At 57.9% G+C, this 25,772-nt stretch overlaps 1 protein-coding gene across 6 annotated transcripts; it reads left to right on the top strand.

Moving 5' to 3' along the window:
- The first annotated feature begins 586 nt into the window (after nucleotides 1-586).
- Nucleotides 587-25,603, top strand: ACTN4 (actinin alpha 4). Of its 6 annotated transcripts, none has more exons than XM_075021122.1 (22): nucleotides 587-792; nucleotides 10,984-11,098; nucleotides 11,404-11,523; nucleotides 14,097-14,183; nucleotides 14,296-14,383; nucleotides 14,836-14,914; nucleotides 15,098-15,179; nucleotides 16,110-16,195; nucleotides 18,412-18,504; nucleotides 18,621-18,851; nucleotides 19,202-19,349; nucleotides 19,817-19,967; nucleotides 20,692-20,800; nucleotides 20,910-21,050; nucleotides 21,281-21,463; nucleotides 21,765-21,899; nucleotides 22,283-22,462; nucleotides 22,789-22,935; nucleotides 23,340-23,420; nucleotides 23,739-23,804; nucleotides 24,136-24,294; nucleotides 24,386-25,603. In XM_075021122.1, the coding sequence occupies exons 1-22, from the start codon at nucleotides 652-654 to the stop codon at nucleotides 24,542-24,544; spliced, it is 2,781 nt and encodes a 926-aa protein (XP_074877223.1). In that variant the 5' UTR covers nucleotides 587-651; the 3' UTR covers nucleotides 24,545-25,603. The 6 variants fall into 6 exon arrangements, with proteins under 6 accessions (XP_074877223.1, XP_074877222.1, XP_074877228.1 ...); XM_075021121.1 differs by lacking the exon at nucleotides 16,110-16,195 and adding an exon at nucleotides 15,536-15,621; XM_075021127.1 differs by lacking the exon at nucleotides 23,340-23,420.
- The last annotated feature ends 169 nt before the right edge of the window (nucleotides 25,604-25,772 follow it).

Genomic DNA, 25,772 nt, shown 5'->3' with positions numbered 1-25,772 from the left:
GGGCTTGGTGCGGGGCCTGGGTTGGGGGAGGGGCCGGGGGGGTGACACACACACCCCTTGCCTGGGAACGCAGCTTGGTTTGGGGGAACACGGGGGGGCGGGGGGGGCAGGGCAGATTCGCACCTCCGTGGGGTGGGAGTACTGCTGCTGGGGAGGGCACGCCCCCGTGTATAGCCACGCCCACTCGGCTGTGGTCACGCCCACTATGAATATTGATGATCTGGCTGTTCGGGGCGGGGGGGGGGTCAAGTCTCTGCGTGGATGCACACAGGGTTTTGGCGCTCATGCATATTAACGAGGGCGTCGGCCCTTAGGGGGTGTGGCTGCTGAAAGCGAGCGGGGTCGGGGATGTGAATATTAATGAGGCTCGCCCGCCCACTCGCGCATATTGAGGCTGGGCGCGGGGCGGGGCCTGAAGGGGCGGTGGGCGTGTCTGACGGCGGTGGGCGGGGCGCTGAGGGGCGGGGGAGCGGCGGCGGGCGTGCCCAAGGGAGGGGGGGAAATCGTCGAGCGGCGCATGCGCGGCTGTGGGCGGGCCGCCCCGGGCGTGGCGGGCGGCGCATGCGCAGTGGCGGAGGGGGGGCGGCGGCGGGGCGGGCGGCTGAGGGGAGCGAGAGCCCGGTCGGCGCGGCAGGAGCGATCGCAACCGCCATGGTGGATTACCACAGCGCCGGGCAGCCCTACCCTTACGGCGGTAATGGGCCCGGCCCTAACGGCGATTACATGGCCCAGGAGGATGACTGGGACCGCGACCTCCTCCTCGATCCCGCCTGGGAGAAGCAGCAGCGCAAGGTGGGCCCGGGGTGGGGGTGGTCCTGAGGCGTTAGGGCCTGGGGAGGGGGGGACTGAGGGGTCTGGGAGTAGGGGTTAGGGCTGAGGGGGCTCCTGAGGGATCAGGGACGGGGCGAGGGGTCCCCTAAGGGGTCAGGGACTATGGGGGGGGGGTCGGAGGGGAATTCTGTGAGGGGTTAGGGACTGGGGGGGTGTCTGAGGGGACTTTTGAGGGGTTAGGGACTAGGAGGGGGGGAGCTGAGGGGGCTCTTGAGGGGTTAGGGACTAGGAGGGGGGGAGCTGAGGGGGCTCTTGAGGGGTTAGGGACTAGGAGGGAGGGAGCTGAGGGGGCTTTTGAGGGGTTAGGGACTAGGAGGGAGGGAGCTGAGGGGGCTTTTGAGGGGTTAGGGACTAGGAGGGAGGGAGCTGAGGGGGCTTTTGAGGGGTTAGGGACTAGGAGGGAGGGAGCTGAGGGGGCTTTTGAGGGGTTAGGGACTAGGAGGGAGGGAGCTGAGGGGGCTTTTGAGGGGTTAGGGACTAGGAGGGAGGGAGCTGAGGGGGCTTTTGAGAGGTTAGGGACTAGGAGGGAGGGAGCTGAGGGGGCTCCTGAGAGGTTAGAGACTGGGGGGGAGCTGAGGGGACCCCTTAGGGGTCAGAGACTGGGGGGAGGCGGGGCTGAGGGGATCCCTGAAGGGTCAGGACCTGTGGGGCCAGATGAGGGGTCGTGGAGGGGGTCTCGGAGGTGAAGCAGGTGCTGGGGCGAGCCCCTGAGGAGGGGGCGGTGGGCCTGGAGATTGGGGTGGGGGAGGCTCTAGAGGGGCCCTTCCCGGGGGGGGCAGGAGCTGGGGTGGGGGAGTCACTGTGGCCTGGGTGTCGTAGACCCTGTGGTAGGAAATAAGGGTGCTGGGGGGGCTCTGAGAGAGGGGGGAGCCATAGGGGAAAGGTGGGGGGGGGCTGTGGAGAAGGAGGGGGTGACAGGGGATGCTTGGGGGGAGCCACCCCAAGGGGATACCTGGGGGTGCTGGGGAGGGGTGATGGGGTCCTGGGGCCCGAGGGATGGGGAGCACTGGGTGTGTGTGGGGCTGGGCAAGGGGGGAGAGCTTGGGGGGACACCAGAGGGCTGCACTTTGTGGGGCTGGCAAGGACAGCCCAGCTCTGAGGGTTTCTCCGGGGTGGTGCCACCCCGGGGTGAGGCTCCCATGCCGGGGGGGGGGGGGGAGCTGTGGAATAAAAACAGCCTTCTCCCACATCTGGCTTCAGAAAATCCCACGTCCCCCTCTCCGGGGGGCAGCTTCGGCCAGAGCGTGGGCTGAGGGGGGGGGGCGGCCGGAGGAGCGAGACGTAGCCAGAGCCCGGGTGTAAAAGCGTCCGGAGGGAAGGATCCGCTCCCTGGGACAGGAATGGGGAAATAAGGGAGAGGATAAAAGGGCACTGGGGGAGAGGCGGTAGCGGGGAGGGGCAGGTTGAAAGGCACCGTGGGGAGAGGGTGACATTCCCGGCACGCTCAGCGCCTCACTGGGGGTCTTGGTGAGAGGCTGGGGGGGTCCACCTGCACCACACCCCAATGCCGGGACCCTCCGGTCCCTCGTGGCGTGGCAAAACCTGCTCGCCACAGCATGGCTGGGACCCATGTCTCCAGCAAGCACTGGGAGTTCTGACCTGCTACCACCTTCCTCCTGGTTAATAGCTGGAAACCGTTTGCGGGAAGACAGTGAGGTGGCCATGTGCTATTTTTGTTTAATTGTCTTAATTGCAGGTTATTTAGAAGGGAGTGGGGTTTGCGGAGGGTGTTTTGGACCCGGCAGGCAGAGGAGCCAGCCGAGGGGGGACACAGCTGCCCAAAGAGCAGAGCCCCCCCCCCCCCCCCCCCCCTCCTCGGGGCTGGGAGGAGCAGCATGGGTCGCCACACCGGTGCAGACACCTGTATAAACTCAGAAATGTGAACGCTGGGTTTCTGTTGCCATAGTTACGCTGGGTTTTTTAAAAAAAAAAAAAAATCACAGCTAAATGGCATAATTTTTGGTGAAGAAAGCACGTGCCAGGCCCCCTCCTCCCTGGAGCAGTGCTCCAGCCAGCCCCAACCCGCCGCTTCCCAGCAAGTCTGGGGGCATAACATATGTTTTTTTGCTGTCAGCCTCAGTTTTTACGAGCTTTTGGGTCTGTTGGTGCTAAATGTGTCCCTCCTCACCAAGTTTCCCCATGGTGGGGCTGGATGCTGGGACTGTGGGGTCCGGAGGAGCCGGGGCTGAGCTGCCGCCTGGTTTCCCAGCCCTGCCTTGCTGCAGGCTCACGTGGAGAAGGAGACACAATATTTAGAGAGGGTTTTGGCTGACGTGCGGCTCGGTAGAACCGTCGTGGAGCTGTTTAGTCTCGAGGGGAGTGAGGCTAGGAGGGTGAATCGCACCATGGCTCGCAGCCCAAGCTGCTGAGCACGGGTGAGCCGGCTTGCCGGCGGATGGACGGTGTTTGTGAGCCAGTGGTTATAAATTCTAGCTGGTTCAAAGGCAAGGCCTTGTTAGCTTTGGGCGGAGAGCTGGCTAATTAGCAGGCTGCAAACCCCCCCTCCCCTCGCCCCGATTTGGCACCCAGCCCATCGGAAGCATTTCCCGGGTCGTTCCCCAGGTCTGGCCATCCCCCTCTCTGTCCTCCCCTTCTCCATCTGCAGCCAGCGGTGAGTTTGCCTCTGTGGTGGTTCTTCATCTTCTCCTCTGGTGAGGGGACAGGCACTGACGCACTGCCCAGAGCAGAAAGGTGCCGGCTACTCCAGGAATTCAGAGATCTGGCTCCCCTGTACATCTCTACTCCCCTGAAGGCGAGGATGAGGCTCAAAGTCAGCCCCAATCCTTGCAGGAGGAATAGATGGCATTGGAAACGGTTCCTCTGCGGGTGTCGGAAGGACCAGCATGCTCATCTTCAAGTTAATTAATTTTTTTGGAGTGGTTTTGTGTCTTTTTGATCTCGAGGGAAGCTGCTGACGTGCCAAACGTCCCGCTCGGCCGGGGCTGACTTTGGAGAGGGAAGGAGGCGGCGAGCTTCGAGCCTCAGATCCCTTAAACATCTGCTTCGCTGAAATGGAAACGACCGAGGCCTCATCCCGTCCCTTGCGGGGGGAAAGGCAGCCAGGATGGAAGGATGGGGACGTTCCCGCTTGGAGCGTGCCGGTGCGGAGCCATCCCAACGGCTGCGGTTTTGCTGCTGGTATGTGTCCAGTCCCCGGGGTTTCTCCTCTGGAATCTCAGCTATGTGGCTGGAACAGCAGGGCACGATCTGCCAGCGTCCCTCCTTCCCGGCGTCCCTCCTTCCCAGCATCGGCAAACACGCCAGAAAAAAAAGGGAAATTACTGCCAGTGCGCGGCCTTAAATAGACTTGCGCGCTCCCGGCTTCCTCCCGCTTCCGACGCCAGTGGTACTGGAAAAATAACTTGGGGAAAACACAATCTCCTTGAGGGCCTACAGGGTGATAACGAGCCTGCGGGGCGATAACAAGCCCAGGGAACAGTAATGAGCATGGTTTGGGAGATGCTTGTCCCACAGAGTGAATGCCTGCTTCTCGCAGCGTCGTCTCATGTGCTGGAGTCATTAATTGCACCCGCCGCTGGCTCATCAGATTCGAGCTGCCCTGTGCCGCTTAACGACCTCAGCGTGTTAACAAGGCCGGGCCCACGGCTGGGGCTGGTGTCTTGCCTGCGGTGGGGATGAACGGCGAGGACCGGCGGACAGAGTCGCTTGTGGCTCGAGGGATTTAATGCCAAGCGGCGGGGGCTTCGCCTTGCCTCCACCGAGAGCATGGACGCGACGGAGGAGCGGCTGCTTCTCTGCTGCCCGGCTGAATTCTTGGTTTCTCTCCAAAAACAAAACATCCGGCCCCAAGAGCCCTACGCCTCCTCGGAAAACATCGCCAGCATCCTCGACTCCCTCCAGCTCGTGCGCAGCAGCTTTCAGGCTCGTGCCTGGAGCAGGATTCACCTTTAAACCCTCCTTTGGAGGAAAATGCTCTCCGCATCCCCATTTTCCTCACCCTCAGCCTGTCACTGATATTTTCCTAGCATTGGAGATGGCTTTTCCAGAGCGTGGAAAAGCCCCCGTGTTGCGTTCGACCCCTTTTTTTTTTCCACGGGAGAGCTCATATGTAAAAACCCCGTGGCGATTCCTGGTGCGATGGTATAAAGATTCTCGTCCCAATGGCTGGGGTCGGGTGCATTTTTCTCCTGCGCTTAAACCCCTTTCAGGCTACCTGGCTCTCTTTTTAAAAATAATCCGCCTACGTAATCCCACTGAGGCAACTTTTCAATCCCAAGTTGGATCCTTGACGGCAGATTACTTACCTGGTCGTGGTGGTGGTGGCACGTTAATGCCTGTTTAATGACGCAGACCTGCCAGGCAGGAGCCCCGGTTACGCAAAGAGCCGGGGAAATGCTCCGGCAGGGTTTTCCACGGTGCCCAAACACGATGCCTCTTCCTAACAAGGAGGACTGATGACTGGGGATTGGAAAGAAGGATATGGGGACCCTGCACTCCTCCTGGGAGCCGCTCACACTGCCAGGACAAGAGGTGCCGGTTGGTGGTATAAACGAGCGGTAATTCCTCCATCTGGACATTTGGCTTGGTAATACCTCTGCTTTTCTTTTTTTTTCTTTTTTCTTTTTTTTTCCTGTTTTTTTGGCATGTTTGCAGCCTGTGCTTGAGCCTCTCCTCCCACCTCGGGCAGGGTAGCGACAGTGCCTGGTTTTAGGGGAGGAAACCAGTGGATACAGCAAAGCCAGACCCATCCTCACTGGAGAGGACAAAGAAATTCCCTGTCATTTCCCATGATCTAATGAGCCAAACTCTTCCAGGAGCTCATGTTTAGCCCTAGAAACGCACTGCTGGAAAAACCTCCTGTAAAGCTCGTACGTGCCGAATATCTGGACGTGCCAAACTCCCGGCTGAGGCGGGCCGGAGCCGCTGCACGGCGGGCAACGCCCGGCTTGAGGAAAGGTGTGCCGGCTCTCGGCACGGAGCTCCTTGTCCTCGTAGGAATGCGGGTACACCCGGCCCTGACTCACCTGAGCCCTTATCTCCCCTAAAAACAGAGGCAGCGGAGCCAACAGCATCGCCCTGGCTTGGACCCAGCCCGCAAGCAAGAGGAATTTCACCTCTTTACCCCCACCCAGACCCTCAAAATCTGGCTGTGGCGTGCCGGACTCCGGTGGGGGTTTGCCGCGGGGGGCCGTGCCTCCCCCGGCTGCTTCCTGCTGCTGTCCTCCTCCGAGTTAGCTGCTTTCTCCCCAAACAGTTGAGCCGAGAGCCTAATAAGGGAAAAGAATGAGGAGAATCTCCATGGTCCAGCCTCCCCCCGGCCCGTCCGGTAGCAGCAAATTAGGAAAAAAAAAAAACAAAAACAACAACCCACGACGAGGGAAATGACGAGTGACTGGAAACGCCCAGCAAGTCAGGAGTGGACCCGGGCTGTGCCAAGCCAGCAGCTACCCACCCCTCCCGGTGTTTTGGGATGCTACGGTGGCATCACCACCTCAAAAGGCAAAGCCTGGCAGTGGTCACCAGGCCCGGCTGGTAACAAAGCCCTTCTAACGAAGGCAGGACTGAGGATGGGAGACGTTGCTCCTCGGCATCCCTTTTCTCCCCATCCAGACAGAAATCCTCATTTCTCCTGATTTTCTTAAATTTTTTTTTTCCCTTCTGCTTGAGCTTTGGAGCCACTGCTCCTCAAAGGAAAAGCGGTTTCATAGTCAACCTGAGCCGCTAGCAACTGTAATTAGCGATCCTGCTAATTGCCAGCCGAGGCTGGGCTAATACAGACGGGTCCCTCATTCGCCTTCTTAACACGCTGGGAAATGCCTCCCTGTTTCTTCTCCAGACCTTTGTTTAGTCTCTGCAACATCTTAAGAGCAGGCCGATAACCTGGAGTGCAGAAATGATTTCCTGCCCTAACGAGCTTCCCGTTGGCGGCCCTAACGAAGGGGATACAGCACGGCCGAAGCGGCAGATCTGCCCTGGTATGTTGGGCTCTGCTGGACCCCCCGTTGCCCACCCAGGCCCTCGGTGGGCTCCCTCGGGGTCTCTCTGCCCCTTTCCACGCATGTGGCTGTTTTCAGGCTGGCAACGCATGCTCCCGTGCTGGATTTTTTTTGCTTAAAACCTTGGAAATGAGACCAAAAGTGCCCAGCCGCTTGTGAGGGGTCTCGTTGCAACCTGCTCCAGAGGAACCGGCAGTGTTATCAGGCTCGTTGCTCCATGGTTGCCTCAGTCAAGGTTGCTCTCGCCAGGGAAAGTGCTCGTGGGTGAGAAGAAACTATTTTAAAACTAAAAAAAAAACAAAAAACTATTCCAGTAGATTTCTAAATAAAGATACTTTTTTTTTGTTTTTTTTTAATTTTTTTTTAGGACAGATTATTGTTGGTGGTGACCTAATGGAAAAATACTGATAGGCTTCTGCCCATAAATTTCCCCAAGTAAACAAACACTCAGCCCTGTGCCACGGCTTCAGAGGACAGCAGAGAGGATTTCAGTCAGGTTTTCAAGTCGGTCTAAAGTCCGTGTCGGTGTTTGCCTTAAAAGGAAGGAAGGCTGCAGAAATCCTTCGGGATCGTTCCTGTCAGAGCCAGGCAGAGCCAATGCAGCCCACTGTGCTTGTGGGTGACAGGTGAAAAATAAAACCCCCCTCCCCAGCAAGTGACCTCCCATTAGCAGCCCCCAGTCCAGCATCTTGCTGGCAGGGCTGGTGACCAGCACCGCCGTGGCCTTTCAAAGTGGAGTTTTGGCTTGTATGGAAAGATGTGCTCAAATGAACCCCTCTCCCCCTCCCCACAAAATGCCCTCCAGATTTGGCAGGGGGAAGGCGAGGTGGGTTTTGCTGGGCACGCTCCTCCCTTTCCCCTGTTTTCTCAAGGTTTCCAGGTCTTGCGTAAAATTGGAGGAAGACGGATCCTCCTTCCCCGAGGTGTGCCGGAGTCGGTTTTTCGGTGGGGTTGAGGGGAGGTCTCCCCCCGCCAAGGGGGGGTTGGCTTGGGCTCAGCGCCCAGGGAAGGTGCGGGGCCACCTATTCCTCACCGACAAAGGCTGCTTTGATACAATGCCTGGAAAGCGTTTCTCCAGCGCCTCCGTGGGAAGGAAATTCCAGAAGCATGTGTGGAATCTCCTTTTTTAGTAACTTTTATTCGTAACACATTGCTGCGGGAAAGCTGCTCTTTGCCCGCCAGCCGGTCCTTAAGCTGGCTTCGTTAGGCTTGGCTCATCTCATCCGGCTCGGCTCCATCCCGAGGCTGCCCAATACAGCGAGACATGCTCACCTGAACCACTTTTTGGGGTCAGTTTGATGGCGTTTAGCTAACAGGCTCCGAGCGCCTCAGTGCCGTCCTGCTTAGGGCATAGAAGCTTCAGCTCCGGGGGTGCAGGTCGCCCCAGCTGGTAGAGGGGGGACCCAGCGGGGTGAGAGCAAGGGCTCAGCCCAGCAAACAGCCCCCGGCTCGGTGCTGAAGCTCTACTGTGGCTGCCCGGTAGCCGTCGGAAAAGAAATTCATGGGACTTGGAAGAGATCCGTCATCTTTTGAGGAAATGAGCTTCTGGGGAGGTTTTGGGAGAGCTCGAAGGCTTTTTATTGCTTTCTGCAACTATTTTTAACTCCTTGGCTGTTTCCATAGCGTTTCGGAAACAAGGACAGGCTTTCGGCGCCGCCGCAGAGATGGGGGGACCTCAGTCGGGGCCGCGGACGAGCTTGAGGGCTGTGGCGCGTCAGCTCAGCACGCCGGGCAGCTTCAAAAAGCACCGGGGAGGCCACGTGCCGAAAGGCAACCGTCCCCACGGCCGGCTGTGACAGCTCCTTGGCCGGCAGCAGCAGCCTGATGTATCACGCAGCGGCTCGGCCCTGGCGCCGCACGGTTTACTATTTTTACGCAGAGCAGCATCCTTGTAAAACCGGAGCCGTACGAGCGAGCACCTCGACGGGGCTGAATCGCTCCAAACGTAAAGTGGAAAAATTCCTTCAGAGGTGGAGTTTTAGTCCTGTTTTTACGCTTGGTGTGTTGGGGTTGGTTTTTTTTAGCAGCTGCGTACGGGTGGGTTTTGCCACGCTGGGCGTGATTCAGCTCTTGACTCGCCTTTTCCACGTGCCGGGGCTCGCTTCGCAGCTGGTCTCTCCATCAAGTTTCCCCCAGCTGGCATCGCGGCACGCTCCGGCGAGCTCGCCTTGTTTGGTGACAACACCCGGGCACGCCTGGCAGAGGCATGCAGCGGCATATGACTGTCATTGCTGAGCGGTTGTTCAGGGATGTCTGATGGGCCAAGGTCCTGATAAGCAGCCTGGGAACACCCTCTCTGGCTGCAGATTTACCTCTCTCCTGCCCTTATACGGCCATCTCCTCTCTCCTTGCTGCTGGGATGCTGAGGTAGCCACGCCACCAGCCCCAGGGCAAGTCACGGAGGCAACCTAGCACGTGTGAAATGCCAGATCGTAAGGTCCCAGAAGAGAAAAGGTGACTTTTTCCCAGCCACTGAGCTGCTTGGCACGTTCTCAGTGCTGTGGGACTGCTCCTGCATGGCACAGGAGAGCTTGTCCAGGCTGTCCCAGTCTCTGCTGGGACGTGGGCTGCAAAAACAGTTTTAACAAACAGAGCCGCTGCGTTTCCCCCCTGAAGGTGACCCAGCTTTCCTGTTTAAGGTCAATTCTGGCGTATTTGTATTTCTGACGCCGTGAAGCCGGCATCCGGCTCGGGTGAGAAGTGGGCATGGATCCTGCACCGCTCAGCCGGGTGGATATGGCACCACGGCGATTGGATGGTGTTTCTTCTCCTAAAATCCTGCCCTAAAAGCAGATATTGGGGTGGAGCGAGCCCTGCTCCTCAAACTGCCAGCTCCAGGGGTCTCAGTGTGGGATGCGCTCAGAGTCACCTCTGGATTTGGTTCCCAGCCTGGTCTGGGTTTAACCAAAACCTGGCTTAGCACGATCCTGACCCCCTTGCAGCCGGCAGTGCTGCTCCTGAGCCTGGGGGAAACACTTCCCCCTGGTCCTGGTGGGATGAATGGCTTGTTAAAAGCTGTCACTGCAGCATTCCCCGGCCGTGAGCTCACCGCAGCCCACGAGCTGGCTTTGAACAATGCTCCCTGTTCACCAAGCGGCAAGGAGACGGTGGAGGGAGGGGGGACCTAGGTCCATGGATGGACCAACAGGACCATCCGAAACCCAACCGTGGCCAGTGAGTTCGCAACAGCCTTGGATTGCAGACAGAAAGAGCAGGAGTGATTGCAATTTCACGGTGTAAACTTTGCCGCTTGGTTAACGGTGGTTTGTTTTCCCCCCACGGAGCCAAAGTGCCAGCAGCTACAAGTGCCAATCCAGAGCCTGAGCCTCCAGCTTTTTTGCAATAAAAGCTGCAATTTCAGGCCGTAATTCGGCAGCGCTAACGGCTCCGGGTGGAGCAGCAGGAAATACCTGCTTCGTGCGTTATTACCCAGTGCTGGGGTCTGCAGGGGAACCCCGGCTGCAAACTGGGAGCCAGCAGCACCTTTAATGTACATGAATGCCCAGTTCCCCTTTGGGAAATAACACCCTGCTCCCGGGGAGACTGAGACACATCCCAAAGCCTCAGTGCAGGAATCTGCGCTGTTTGCAGTTCGTCGTCTTGACCTTCACCAGCCACTGCCAGCAAATATTTGCTGCCGAGCATCCGAGGGGGGGGACGAAGCGGAAAAAACTCTCCCCTTGCTGGCAAAGGCATTACTGCAAACCCCCCCTCCAGCTCCTGGGGCGTGGGTGGGCAGGGCTGGCTGCCTGTTTTGCAGGCAGCTGCCAGCCAGGACATCCTTCCTCCTGCTTGCTTGGCAGAGTCTGGCAGCTTTCATGGGGCGAATCCCCCCCATGGGTCTCCAGTGTCCCTGCGGCGAGTAACCCGCCGGAAAGAAAACAGAGCCGGGGATCCGCCAGTGCCGTGGGGTGGCTTTTGTTCCCGGCAGACGTCACAGTGTGCCGGCAGGGTCCCCGTTTCCCTGTTTATTCTGCAAAATAACACACAAACCCTTAGTCCTGGGGTTTGACAACAACACGGGGGAGGGGTGGGCTTGGGGCTCGGGGTTGGAGATGGGGACAAGCAGCACCAGCTTGGGGGGACACGGTGAGTACGGCCCCCGAAAACGGGGAGTCGGTGTATCAGTTCACAGTGAGGGGTGGTTTCTCCGGTTCCCGGTCTGACCGTCCTTCTTGCTGCCTTGTCCTCGCAGACGTTCACAGCTTGGTGCAACTCCCACCTGCGGAAGGCTGGCACGCAGATAGAGAACATCGACGAGGATTTCCGTGACGGCCTCAAGCTCATGCTGCTTCTGGAGGTGATTTCAGGTCAGTCCCCCCCACTCCATATTTTTGCTGGGCAGGACGTGTTGGTGTGACCTCCCGTCCCTCCTGCCTGTCACTGTCGATGTCCCCTGTACCTGCGCTATTCAAAGTGTGCAGGAGAGTCCCTGCAAGGTTTATAAAGTGGCATTTGAGGATGGTGGTGGGTTTGTTGGTTTTTTTAATGTACCAGTATACCTCAAAGCAAGTTTTTTGTCCTGTGGCCTCACCTCCTAAACACTCATCCTCCATGTTCTTTCACTGTTAACCTTAAACAAAAAGCTTTAGTCCTGCTGCCTTCTCCTTTTCAGGGGAACGATTGCCAAAACCGGAGCGGGGAAAAATGAGAGTGCATAAAATCAACAACGTGAACAAAGCCCTCGATTTCATCGCCAGCAAAGGCGTCAAGCTGGTCTCTATAGGAGCTGAAGGTGAGTCTGGACCTCTGGCACGTCTCGATGGCCCAATCCAGGCCACGGTGGATAGTGGGAAAACTTGCCAGCTGGCACCAGCACCAGCTTCACCATGTCACCGTGACGCGCGGTCTCTGCCCGCTGCCCCACAGCGTGACACTGTGAGCTGGTGCGGGGACCCGACGCTGGCACCCGAAAGATGTGCCAGCAATGCCTGCCTGCGATTTGCCTGACTTTATGGCAGCGGGCACAGCAGAAGCTGGTATTTTGAAGGTGATATTACACACCCCGGGCGGCGGGTGAGTCACGGCACTGGGCGGCGTACCCAGATCGTTGGCGTGGGTTTATCGCTGCGGCCGCCGACCGGTCCACGGTTGAGTCAGCTGGGAGGCGTCGCCGGTCTTGCTGCCGCAGGGGAGTCCGTGCACACCGTCCAGGAAGTACCGAGCGAGTGCTGCTCGCCGCGTTGGAGCTCAGAGGTTAAAGGTGGCGCAGGCTTCTTCTCCAAGATCACTGCTATTTCGGGGACGCTGTTGCGCAACACGGTTTTGCTGGACTCATGAGAAAAGAGTGGCTCCTTCCAGCCCGCGCCCCAAGCCCAGACAAAGTGAGGCTTGCTAGGCAAAGTGTGAACTCCCTCTCTCCTGTGGCAAGCTCTGGACACGCTGCAGGAGCCGTCCCAAGGTGTTTCAGTTGATTTTCAGCCTGCGGGCGGGGAGGTTTGATGATCGGTTGAAGGCTTGGCTTCCTGCAGGGCCCATCGCACGGGTACCTGCTGCTGCCTTGACTAATTGCCATTGGTGATCGTGTGAAAAAAAAACCACCAACCTCTAGAAAAGCCAAATATATGCAGCTGCATTGTTCCAAGTCCTTCTGCCTGCTGTTCCCTTTGAGCCTTGCCCAGTGTTCGTACTGGCAGGAAAAGCGTTATGGTTTAAAAAACAAAATTACTCCCATTAGATGAGGATCTCTGATTTTCCTCAGTCGCAGGGTTCTCCAGGGCCAGGCCAGCTCCCAGCTCTGCCCCAGCTGTGTCGATTTGATCCGTCCCCATGAAAATCAACCTGGGCAAATGGAGCAGAAAAAAACCTTTGCTTCAGTTTTTCTCTGGTTGCACATGAAACAGAGCATGTCCTTTGCCTTGGGGAACAGGCTCGGCATCGCCTTTGCACCAAACACGTGGACGTCGAAGAGTTCACATTGCAAACACCAGCTTGACGTGGGAGAGGACGCGGCGCCGTCGCGGTCTTGCAAGCCAAGAGCCTGCCAGCTAAAGAGAAGCGGGTTAAACACCGGATTTAATTCCCTCCCTCCCTTGTTCTGAGGTCTCTGTGCTCCTCCCTAGGGCTGGGGGAGAGGATTTCCCGGTCTGCATAGCAGCCAGGACCGCTTGCCTTGGGATTTACTCACTGCTGACAAAGCCCAAGGGCTGCCCCAGAGCTTTGGGGTGGTTTTTGCAGGGGACAGGGCCCCGTTTGGCAGCGGCTCACCTTGCAGAGCCAGTTTTTGAATAGGCTGGAAGACTGCGGCTCGCTCCAAGGTTATATCTTTGAAGTCTTGTCGGCTGGCGTCGCTTGCCTTGCTGGGGAAGACTGCCTGTTCCCGAAACCGGTGCATGTTCCAACTGGTGCTGCATTAAAATACAAGATGCGAGGGTGTGGTGGCGGTTACAACAGCCGTTTATCCACCAAAGTCTCCCACACGTCAGCTGAATGGTCACTGCAGGCAACTGCTCCTTGAGCATCTTGACTTAATCCCTCAACCTCCCCCCAAAACAAGCGCTTGGGTTGCTCAAGAGATGAGAAAGGTCACATCTGCTTGTTCAAGGAGATACCTTCCAGCCTCCCTGGCCAGGAGTGGGCCGGAGCTTCTTGGGAACCGTGGTTCCATTCTCCTCGGTGGTTGAACGAGCTGTCCCATCAGCTTGGGATGTGGTGGGCTGCGGCAGGTCACCGTCCGGATGCGCTGAAGATGCGGCCAGCCCAAGGTCTGGCAGAGACGGAGCTGGGCATTAACACCACCATTGTGAAACTGGGTTTGCAGACGTTTATTTTGGAGGACGTTTGTTCCAGTTCTGGACTTATCTGGTCACGAAAGACACAGGACAAGGATCCGACGTGTTGTGGGTGAAGAGCAAGCAGCACGTTATGGGATCGCCTCATTGCTTCCGACGTACCAGACAAAGGCGCGCAGCGAAATCAAAGCATGGGGTGGGTTGGGTGGTGAGCCCAAATCTGGGCTCTGGGGTGCTGCTCTGGCAGCTCCTGCCTGTTTCTCTGTACCCAAAGGCAAAGCAGGGAGGGGAAGAAGCTGCCTGCATGCCGGTGGCATTCTCTGGCATCCTGCTCCCCTGAAGATCTGATGAGCTCCTCGCCTATCCTTGCGAGCTGCGAAGCAACTGGTGTCTCTCTGGATGTGCTGGAGGGGCAGTCCTAGCGTTGGGCTTCCCGATGAGGTGCCGGAGAGCCGCAGACCTTCCCCGCTGGCTCCCTGCTCCCGCATCTCTTGGAGTTACCCTGTAGATGGGAAGGGACAGTGGCTGTCTCCAGCCGTGGGAAGCTGAATGTCTGTTTTTAACCTTTGGCTTTCAGAGATAGTCGATGGCAATGCGAAGATGACGCTGGGCATGATCTGGACCATTATCCTCAGATTTGCCATTCAGGACATCTCAGTGGAAGGTAAGGGGCGGGGATACGTGCACCACAGGCAGCATCACACACCGAATCCACTTTCCGAATCTGCTGGCAAGGCTGCTCCGGCTGGTTTGTGAGCTGCTGTGTCCCTTTGCAGAAACCTCAGCGAAGGAGGGCTTGCTACTGTGGTGTCAGAGGAAGACGGCTCCCTACAAGAACGTCAACGTGCAGAACTTCCACATCAGGTAACCCTCCTCAGCGTCCGCCTTGGCTCTGAGATCCGCTTCTTCACGCGCTGCAGCAGGCATTAGTGCTGCTCCGCTGGGCTTCGAGGCTCCTCTGAAATATTCAGTGGCGAAGCTTTCAGCACAGCGCAGCTGGAAAGAGAAAATGCAGCTTGTGCTATTTTTTTGTTGTTCTCCTACTGCAGTTACACCTGAAATCATAGAATAGTTTGGGTTGGAAGGGACCTTTAAAGGTTATCTAGTCAAGCCCATAAATATCTGCCCCTTATCTGGGCTGCCTTTCCTGGAGAGGTTTCCCAGGGTCGGAGGAAGATGCACAATTCATGTTGGCCTTTCTACTATAAATTAGTGAACCGAGGAGGGGTGGACAAGAGGGATGTCAGGGGATCCACATGTGCGAATTTAAGCCCTGTGCTGGCACAGAGATCTCACTCTCCCCTCCTCTCTTGCAGCTGGAAGGATGGTCTTGCTTTCAATGCCTTGATCCACAGACACAGACCGGAGCTCATCGAATATGACAAACTCAGAAAGGTAAAATTCAGTGGTAGTGCAGTCTCTTCTCTGCTGCTTTTCTCAGCTAAAAACCGAGCTTTGAGCTGGTGGAGAAGCACGGCTGTCTGTCCACTCATCTGCTTAACTGCCTCAGCAAGGTGTCTGGGCTCCCTGCAGCCCTTGGCCACCAGCTCTCTTCATTAGCTCTTCTCCTCTCTCTAGGATGACCCCGTGACAAATCTGAACAATGCCTTCGAAGTGGCAGAGAAGTACCTCGACATCCCCAAGATGCTGGATGCAGAGGGTAAGCTCTCTTGGTGCTTCGAGCTGTAACGCGCTGCCAAAGGGTGACGTTGTCCACATGCCATAAACATCCGGGTCCTTGATGGAAGATCCACTCCTTTGGGTGCCCAAGGAAGCGTGCCAGCGGCCAGCCTCGCTCAGAGCAGGGGAGGGAGGTGGTTTAACGTCAGGGCACCGTATTTAACACACTCTTCTGCCCATACAGGTATATTTATCTGGCTTTTAAACGCTGCTTGTTTGTGGGATTCCAGCCTAAAGAGGAGCTGGCTCCTAGACACAGCGTGGAGAGCGAGCCTGGCTCGTGCCAGAGGTGGCGAACATCCCCCTCTCAGTCTAACCCTTGTTGTTCACTTGCAGACATTGTCAACACAGCTCGCCCCGACGAGAAAGCCATCATGACCTATGTGTCGAGCTTCTACCATGCCTTTTCTGGGGCTCAGAAGGTACCGGAGGCAGCTGTGTCCATCTTGCTGTAACATTTCCGACTGCAGCATCCTACACTCATGCAACTTCTCTTTCAGATGGCCGTTTTGTCTCTTGTTGACTTGGGAACCAGGCCTCAGCTGGTTCACATGGGTTTAAAAAGCCACTCGGCTTCCCCAAATCTGTCTGTAATGTGATGCTAGTGCAGCTGGGCCAAGGGGCTGGCAGAGCACCAGCCTGGCACTAACCTGGGGCAGAAAGGAGCTTCCTGAAGCTGCCTAATGAGTCTTGGGAGCTCAGATATATCTCAAAATGAAGCCTCAGCACTTTCTAAGAGGCTAAGCTATTAAACAGGGGAAGCACAGCGGCAAAAATAACCCCATCAGCCAGCTCTGGTTTGGATCCCAGGTCCCAGCAAGCGCTTGTTCCCCTCTGCTGCATGCCCGAGGGGTGTTGAGGATTGCCGTGCCGCTTCTTCACCCTCTCTCCTCCCTTTCTCTCTGCGCAGATATTGTAGGCACTCTCAGGCCCGATGAGAAGGCCATCATGACATACGTTTCCTGCTTCTACCACGCTTTCTCGGGTGCTCAGAAGGTGAGCTTTGCTGGGTGGAGCTGCGCGCTTGGGTCGAGCCGCTACTAACATCGGACCTTCGGTCTCCCGAGGGTTGTTGCGCTGCTGCACGGCTTCTGGAAGCATAAAAACGGGGCTGGCTTTAGGTCCACTTCACTCAGGAAAAGGGCAAAGCATAAACTCCTGTCCAGGAGGAGAGCTGGGCTGGCTCCTGCGCTGGAGAAGACTTTCCAGGCTTAGCGTAGCTGGGCTTTTGTCACCGTATGGGGCAGGAGGTAACCTGGGTAAACTGAGGAGAGCCCAAGTCCTGGTTTGCACCACGACCTGGGTTTCTGATGCATCTCTTCAGTGCAATCCGGGCTTGCGAGAGCTCGAGGCGATGTCTTAAATCAGCTTTACCTGAGGGCTTGGGGAGAGGGGGGGCTGGTGTTCCCTCCAGCCCAGTCTGAGACCTTTGTTAGTGAGACTCGTTAGACCAGCACTCAGAGCCAGGCATGAAATCCGTCATCGTGTCAGGGTGCTGCCTGTCACCGTGGGGGGCCTGGGGAGGGCTCCTGACCTACCTCCCCACTCAGTACCATCGCTCAGCTGCCCTATCCTTTCCTTTCCTTCCTTCCTAAACATCTTACGTTAGACCCAAAAGTGGGGTGGCTCGCAGCATGGTGGGTGTGTTTTAAGAGACATTGCTGTTTCGGGCAGATTAGCAATTACCATTTTGTGCTAATCAGAGGTATTCAGGAAGCGAGTGAGCCTTTCAGACAGCTGGTGGCTGAGAAAGCCATCGGCATGCGAAGAGCTGGGGCTGAACCTCAGCTTGTGTGGGAGCAATCCAGGTCTTGATCCGCACAGCTGAATTGTGGTCAGACCCCTCTGAGTGTGACCAGTGCCAAGCTCTCGAGGACGGCTGCCCCACGGCACGGGCTGCCACTGCTGCCCATGGCTTTGGGAAGCTGCTGTCCCAAAAGGGGGTAAACCCAAAAGGCAGAGACCCCGTCTCTGCATGGCTCCACCGCCGACAGCTGCTCTGCAGGTGCTGGCATCGCAGGTTTTACACCGGCTGGAGGTCCTGCACAGCTGCGGGATGGTTAATGAAGGTTGGGGTTAATTTTCTGGCTGTGTGAAACCCCTGCAGCAGCAGCCTGCATCTGGAGCACTGCAAATCCCAACCTGGCTGGTGGTTTTTATTCTTGCTGGTCCGCTCCAGGCTGGTGTGCCTTCCTCATCAGCTGGCCTCGATTAGCTGCGGGAACATGTGCTGTTTTCTTCTGCGCCGTGCTGGGAGGCAGCAGCGCCTGGCTTCAGCAGGGAGCGTGGCTAATGTGGTTAAGCCGCACCCGGGGGAGCAGGAGGAGCAGCCCGGTGCCGCATCCCATCTCCCTCCTGCCTTTTCCTTGGGTTTCAGACCTCTGATGCCTAGCTTTTCTCTTTTTATTTATTTATTTTTACTTTTCCCCTGTGGCGACTCGTTTTTCCTCTTCCCCATCCTTCTGTAGACCCTCTCCACTATTTCTGTTGATGTCTGCCTTTCAACTCCTCTTCTTGGACTCTTTCTGTGCTGCCTACCAAGGTACTCGATCCCCCAGGCTTATCTTTTCTGCCTCCTCCTCACCCTCCCACCCAGTGTAGAGAGGATCTGCCTTCATGGAAGAGCAGAAGACCAAAGGATGGTGCTTAGAGATGGGTAACAAAAAAAAAAAACAAAAACAAAAAAAGAGGAGCAGCCTGGGTGTGATGGGCTTTCTCCCACTCCATGGAAAGCAGTGCCCGACCCCAGCAGGGCAGCGTGCCTCCGAACAGAAAGCAGGGAAGGAAAAACACCGGGGCAGCGCAGGTCTTGCTCGTGACAGTAGCACGCTCAGCGTGGCCACAGGCTTTGGGGCTCCGGCACTCGAAACCCAGGTTTGCCTTGTCCGTGAAGCTGTTGGTAAGGTTTGACCCGCGATGCTCATGCGGAGGTAGTGATGCTGGAGGTGTGCTGGAAGTTGCCCGTGATGGTCTTGGGGAGCCTGACTTTCTGCAGCCTCGAAGCCGGGCTGCGTCTCCCCTGCACGGTGCTCAGAGATCCTCTGCACCCAGCCAGGCTGCCGGAGGGGGATGCTCTGCGGCTCCCAAATCCCCCAGGCCAGTCGGAGCGCTGCTCCGGCAGAACAGGTCCGGTTGGGATGGGGACATGCGGGTTGGGGCACCGCAGCTTGCCACAGCTCTGAATCCTTCCTTGTGCTGCTCTTCCCCTCCAGGCTGAGACCGCGGCAAACCGCATTTGCAAAGTGCTGGCTGTCAACCAGGAGAACGAGCACCTCATGGAAGACTACGAGAAACTCGCTTCTGACGTAAGCCACCCAGCCGCTCTATCACCGGTGGCGTTGGGGGGACCCGTGCCCCCTAAAACCATCCTCCCTCTGCCGTTCTCCACCTCCCACCCATCAAATCCCATTCCCCCCCACAGCTGCTGGAGTGGATCAAGCGTACCATCCCTTGGCTGGAGGACCGCAGCCCGCAGAAGACCATACAGGAGATGCAGCAGAAGCTGGAAGACTTCCGTGACTACCGGCGCGTCCACAAGCCCCCCAAAGTGCAGGAGAAATGCCAGCTGGAGATCAACTTCAACACCCTGCAGACGAAGCTCCGGCTGAGCAACAGGCCTGCTTTCATGCCCTCCGAGGGGAAGATGGTCTCGGTGAGCAGCTCGTGGAGCATCCTACGCTGGCAGGGGGGAGTTGAGTTGGGAGACCAGGGGGTGATGAGGTGGAAGGGGGGGTCCAAGCATTCTGAGTACGGTAGGTGAGAGCATGGAAGCTGGAGCTCCTATCCTGTGCTCCCAGAGGGGTTTTGGGGATGGATTCCTCTTCAGCTTCTCCCAAAACCCGTGCTGATGTAAGACAGGGCTCCCAAACTGGCCAGAACAGCTTTGGAGGGGGAGGAGGGGACCCTGCTGCTGGTGGCGGTGACAATGAGGAGTTGGGGAAAAAACAGTCATTCCCACCCTGGCGGACCCCTGAGCCCGAGGCCCCTCTGCCTTGTTCGCAGGACATCAATAATGGCTGGCAGCACTTGGAGCAAGCTGAGAAGGGCTATGAGGAATGGCTGCTGAACGAGATCAGGCGGCTGGAGCGGCTCGACCACCTGGCCGAGAAGTTCAGGCAGAAGGCATCCATCCACGAGGCCTGGACCGAAGGTAGTGGGTTGGGGGGGCACTTTTAGGTGGCAGGGGGGTTGGGGAGGTTTTGTGTCCATCGCAGGCGGGTCACCCTGAGAGTGACGAAGCTCTCGGAAAACGCTTTGTCCCTATTAAAATCCGTGAGCTGCCCTGCTTCTCCGGGAGCAGGAGGGAGCATCCATGCTGTGGACTGCAGCAGCGGGGCCAATGTGGTGGCGAGCTGCTGGTGTGAGCAACCAGGGTCCCTGTCCCCTTTCCCTGCTCTAAGATCAGCACGTCTTGGAGATGCTCTTTGTTATTTCAGGGTTTCTGGATACGTATCAGCTTGGGCAAGGGGAACAAGCTGTTAGTTTGGGGTCCATCTTCTGAGGAGATGCCTCCTGCAAGCCGGAGGACTCACCTCGGTGCCTCTCCCAGTGCATTCAGAGGGGGACAAAGCGTCAGCCCCGCCAGGGAGGTGACAGCCCTCGCTCCTCTGTCCCTAGGCAAGGAAGCCATGCTGAAGCAGAAGGACTATGAAACTGCCACCCTGTCGGACATCAAAGCCCTCATCAGGAAGCATGAAGCCTTCGAGAGCGATCTGGCAGCACACCAGGACCGCGTGGAGCAGATCGCGGCAATCGCGCAGGAACTCAAGTACGTCTCCGCACCCTTGAATACCCTGGGGACCCTGGGACACTCTGAGCTTTGGCCCCTTCCTCCCCTGCTCTCTGCAAAACCTTTCGTACCGGGGGTCTCACGGCAAAACCCGGACCGCAGCTCACCTCCGAGCACCGCGCCGGCGGCTGCCTCCTCTGCACAGTGCCCCTATTGTTCTGCCCGTCCCTTCCCCCTCCTGTTTTCTCCACTGCTAGAATACGGTTATTGTAAGGCAGCCCGGGCAGCCCAGCTCTTTTTTTTTTTTTCCCCCAGTCAGATAAACTTGCACACAATTAGTACACTGAAAGCCAAAGGCAGGGCCAAGCCATGAATGGAGCCCTTATTCCAGCGGCCTGAGTCACTGACAACCGGGAAACGGGGACATGCGGCTGAGGAGCATGGAAAACGCCGCAGCAAGGAGCGAGGCAGGAGCCGAGGAGCCGTGGCGGCTCAGGCAGGAGCCGGTCTTGTGCGTGCCGGGCTTTTAATGAGCCCCGGTGTCGCCGTCGGCAGAGCTTGCCCTGCTCACCGCCTCGGCGGGAGCTCCGAAAGCCACTGGAAGGGCCGCTCGTAGCCGAGCGCGTGCCTGCGTCAGGATGTGGCTGGCAGTGATGTGGGGGGGCTTAGCCCATCCCAAAGCAGCTCTCGTGGTCCCTTCCAGCCCCAAACTCTGCACCTGCCCCGTCTCCTCACCCTGCTGTGTTTCTTCCCCCTGCTAAAGCGAGCTGGATTACTACGACTCGCCCAGTGTGAATGCTCGGTGCCAGAAGATCTGCGACCAGTGGGATGTTCTAGGCTCCTTGACACACAGCAGGAGAGAGGCTCTCGAGGTAAGGACAACCCATCTCCTTGCTGGCTCCCTGCCCTGGACGGAGGGGACAAGGCCACCATGGTGTGGGGGTTTCCTCTGCTCCTATAACTCCTCCCGGCCACGTGCAGAAAACAGAGAAGCAGCTGGAAACGATCGACGAGCTGCACCTGGAGTATGCGAAGAGGGCGGCCCCCTTCAACAACTGGATGGAGAGCGCCATGGAAGACCTTCAGGACATGTTCATCGTCCACACCATCGAGGAGATCGAGGTAGGAGGCCGAGGGAGGAGAGGTGCGAAGGCTCTGTAGCCTTCAGCTTTCTACAGAGACGTTTGCCTCCTGTTTTGAGATGGCTGCTTGGCCGTTTCTCGTGTGAGCTCTGGGGTCTGCAAGATCCAGGGAGCTTCTCTTGGGGGCAAGGATGAGCTGGTATAAAATCACCCTCACAGCAGCTCCCCAAACCTGGCCCCAGCCTCTAACCCAGATCCTGTCTCCTGCAGGGACTCATTGCTGCTCATGACCAGTTCAAGTCCACCCTGCCCGACGCCGACAAGGAGCGTGAGGCCATCCTGGGCATCCAGAGGGAAGCACAGCGGATCGCGGACTTCAACAGCATCAAGCTCTCTGGGAACAACCCCTACACCTCTGTAACCCCGCAAATCATCAACTCCAAGTGGGAACGGGTAAGTGCCTCCTCCAGCATCAGCACCACATGTAGCCGAAGCGCCAACGAGGCCATCTGTTAGTTTGCCAGCAAATAATAATGAAGGGATCGTCTGTGAGGCTGTAGCTCCTGCTCCCTCCACAGCCGGACGCTCCACAAGCTCCTTCCCCTTTTGCCTGGAGCACTGTTGGTTTCCACGGCTGTGCCTTTCCGTAGCCACCTTTCCGAAATACCTCGATCCCCACAGCCCGGGCAAAGGTTTGTCCCCACTGCCACATGGTGCCCGTGGCTCTTCCAGCACCATCCCCTTCTCCTCACAGGTCCAGCAGCTGGTGCCGAAGAGGGACCATGCCTTGCTCGACGAGCAGAGCAAGCAGCAATCCAACGAGCATTTACGTCGGCAGTTTGCCAGCCAGGCCAACATCGTGGGGCCCTGGATCCAGACCAAGATGGAGGTGAGGGCTTGGCCGGCGTCCGAGATGGGCGGCTGGCAGCAGTTATCCTGGTGGCTGGTGGGCTCTGCCGGAGCCGGAGTGCCATCTGCCGTTCAGAGGGCTGGGGAAGGCAGAGCCGCAGCCTCGGACCCTCCCTTTGGAGCAGGAGCTGCCCCGTGTCTGCATTGCCCTGGCTCCAAAAAAGAACAGAAAGCGATTAATCCGTTGATAAAATCAGCCCGGTGTACCCCGGGGCTCCTGCTTAGGCTTGCTAGCAGCCGTCAGCCCCCGCGTCAGGCACGGGTGGATGGATGGGTTGATTCAGAGCTCATGGAGTTGCTCCTGGTGTGCCCGATCCTGACCGGGCCCCACTGGGATTGTTTTCCCCCCTCTCCACCTTCCAGGAGATCGGGCGTATCTCCATCGAGATGAACGGCACGCTGGAGGACCAGCTCAACCACCTCAAGCAATACGAGCAGAGCATCGTGGACTACAAACCCAACATCGACCTGCTGGAGCAGCAGCACCAGCTCATTCAGGAGGCGCTGATCTTCGACAACAAGCACACCAACTACACCATGGAGGTGGGTTCCCTTCGCCCGCCCAGACTCGAGGATGGTGAAGGGAGAGCTTTGAGCCTTCCTTGCAGAGCTGAGCCAGGCTTCAGCTCTCTCCCTCCTGGTGCACCCAGAGGGTTCGGTGACACCCAAAGGTGCCCTCTCCCTTCTAGTTGGAGCCTTCCAAAGCCTGGGCTTGAGTCGGGGTGCTGGGGTGTCACCGGTAGCTGCTTCCCATCCAGTGACTCCTGCTTCCCTCACCACAAGAGTCACCGTCAAACGGTGGCACGCCTCAACTCGGCAAGCCAGGTTGTCCCTTCCCTGAGACCCTCACCCCTCCTCTCGCCCTCCAGCACATCCGCGTGGGCTGGGAGCAGCTCCTCACCACCATCGCCCGCACCATCAACGAGGTGGAGAACCAAATCCTCACCCGCGACGCCAAGGGCATCAGCCAGGAGCAGATGCAGGAGTTCAGGGCTTCCTTCAACCACTTCGACAAGGTACCGGCGCACCTCGAGCGCGCTGGGGCGGTGCTGCCGAAACCTGCCTCCACATCTCGGCTGTCGGCTTCCCCTCGGGGTGGGGGGTGCAGAGGGAGCTGACATGCTGGCCCTTGTCGTGTGTCCCCCCCCCCAACAAAGCCACTGCTGCTCTTTTGGAGGAGCAAGACCCACGGGATTATTTCCGCCCCCCCCCCCCCCCCCCGCCGTGCTGGGACGCAGCCCTAGGATGTGGTGGGGGTGACAGAGCCCGGCTTCCAGCCTCCTCCAGGCAGCAAAGCCAGTGTGCCTTCCACTAACGGCGTGTCTCTCCCCCTTCCCACACCCCCCCCCGGTGCATGTCTCCGGCCCCTCGTTCCCCCCCCTCGACGGCTGGCGCGGCTTCCCCCCGTGCTGCGGCGCAGGACCACGGCGGTGCCCTGGGACCAGAAGAGTTCAAAGCCTGCCTCATCAGCTTGGGATACGATGTGGAGAATGACCGACAGGTACCCAGCCTCGCCGCCCCGCGGCCGCAGACGCCATTAACCTCTCTCCTTTCTCTCTTCCTCCCCATTCCGTGGTCTTCCTCCCCTTCCACGCTCCTCCGCCCACGTCCATGCTGGATTTCCCCCTGCGACCTCCCTCCCCTGTCAACTGCCAAAAATGCCTTCTTTAACTGAATCTCTGCCTCTCTCTCTCCTCCCTTCCTCCCTGCACTCCTGGGTTTTCCTTCCTCTTCCTCTCCGTCTCTGCATGCGCTCTCCGTCTCTGCCCTCTGTGGCCGGCTCTCTCTCCTCTTCCTCCTCTTCACCCTCTCGGAGTAGAAGCGCACGGGAAGCATGGACACCGATGACTTCCGAGCCCTCCTTATCTCCACGGGATACAGCCTGGTATGCTATCTGCTATTTCCCCCCTTTTTTTTTCCCCCACTTTTTCCCCTTTCCAGTCTTTTCATTGCCTGCGAACCTCTGGGGCTGGCGCGCGCTGCAGGGCAGGTGGGAGACGGCTGGGGGCGGGAGGGGACGGTGCCAAAAGCCGGGAACGACTCCGGGCGCTTCGTTTGTGCCACGGTGATCCCTGACGACTCGGGAGATTCCCTTCCCGTGCGGCGGAGGGTTCTCACGGTGGGCTTGAGCCAGGTCCGGCGGCCATGACCGAACACCGGAGAGCCCGGCAAAGGTCCGGTGCGCCCTCCTCTCACTGCGGTCCCCCTCCCACCAGGGTGATGCCGAATTCAACCGGATAATGAGCGTCGTCGATCCCAACAACAGCGGGATTGTCACCTTCCAAGCTTTCATCGACTTCATGTCCCGGGAGACCACCGACACGGACACGGCTGACCAAGTCATCGCCTCCTTCAAAGTCCTGGCCGGGGACAAGGTGAGGCACGGTGGGGCGACTGGCGACGGGCGTTGTCCCCGTGGTCTGTGGATGTTCAATTCCTTTTTTTTTCCCCCCCAATCCACCCCAGAACTACATCACGGCCGAGGAGCTGCGGCGAGAGCTGCCCCCTGACCAGGCGGAGTACTGCATCGCCCGCATGGCTCCTTACCAGGGCCCCGACGCCATCCCCGGAGCCCTGGACTACAAGTCCTTCTCCACGGCGCTCTACGGCGAGAGCGACCTCTGAGCCCGGCCGCCGCGGCGGCGGCACCGGCGGCACCAAGCGCTGGCGCTTCCCGGCAGGAGCCAAGCCCCCATTTGTTTGTTTTTTTTTTTCTTCCGTGCTCTGCATCCACACACACACACACACACCGACACGGGCTGTTCCCTCCAGCCGTGGGGTCTTCCCGGGGAGGGGATCACAGAAAAAGCCACGGGCGCCCCACCATCTGGTTATTGCGTATTATACCGACCACGTACCTATGCAATGATTTATTTTGGGGTCTGTTGTTTTGGTTTTTTTTTTTTTTTTTTCACTTTGCTCTGCGGGGAGGGCAGGCTGCGAGCTGGCGGGGAGTGGGGGGGTTCTCACCTTTTGGTCGCTTCGGGTTTCTTGGCAGGGGAGCAGGGAGTCTCAACGCGCCTGGCAGCTCTGGCTCAGATGGTTATTTTTTTTAATATAAACCCCTTCTATTTTTTCAACTGACGGAACAGGACGGCCGCCAGCCGCTGGCATGTTCAAAGGGAGACCCCTCCTCCTGCCCTGCCTCTGCCCTCTTTTAATTTATGCCTCTCCGTAGCAGAAAATCTGAACGGGGTCTTTGCGGAACTGGCTTCAGCCCCTCTGCCCCAGCTCGGGGATGGGGGGGGGAATCTCGCCCCAGCGCAGCCCACTCCCCAGCACGTCCCTCCCACCTTGGAGCAGGTTTTTCTGAGGACCAAAAACCTTAAAAAAAAAAAAAAAAAAAAAAAGCAAAAACAAAAAAAAAAGCCTGATCTTCTAAAATTTAAATGAAAGCCAGAAGGTTCCTATTTACTTTATTAACTTACGGATTTATTATATAAATATATATTCACCTAGCAGCATATATTACCGGTTTTCTTTGTCATGTAATTAAAATATTGCTGATAACTGTTAACGACAGAGACTGTACCATTCCTCACCACTGTTGTCCCTCCTGTCCTGGGCCGGGGGAGCACTGGGGACACCCCCCCCCACAACTGGGACCCCCCCCACCTCTGCTCGAGTCTGTTCGGAGGATCCTGGGGCACAGGACAATAAAAGGTGTCAGATTTTTAAGGGCAACGAGATGCATCTTTCTCCTTCTGGGTGGCTGCCGGGGAGTACGAGGCAGGCGGTATCCAGCCCTGAGATCCCAGTAATTTGGCTCAAAAGCCCTTAGGAAGCGGGACCCTCCCAGGAAGGTTTCTGTCCTGGGGTTTTTTTTGGAGATTATGGCTGAAATGGAGAAAAA

Source organism: Buteo buteo, chromosome Z (assembly GCF_964188355.1).
Source record: "Buteo buteo chromosome Z, bButBut1.hap1.1, whole genome shotgun sequence".
Lineage (NCBI taxonomy): Eukaryota > Metazoa > Chordata > Aves > Accipitriformes > Accipitridae > Buteo > Buteo buteo.
Note: the sequence above shows the minus strand (reverse complement) of the source record. Positions and strands in the feature narration are given on the sequence as shown.

Bases quoted from the DNA above. Each gene is read 5' to 3' on its own strand.
- ACTN4 (XM_075021122.1), top strand. From the start codon at position 652: ATGGTGGATTACCACAGCGCCGGGCAGCCCTACCCTTACGGCGGTAAT. The intron at 19,350-19,816 runs GTAGTGGGTTGG...CTCTGTCCCTAG, and splicing joins CCACGAGGCCTGGACCGAAG to GCAAGGAAGCCATGCTGAAG. The intron at 22,936-23,339 runs GTACCGGCGCAC...GCTGCGGCGCAG, and splicing joins CCTTCAACCACTTCGACAAG to GACCACGGCGGTGCCCTGGG.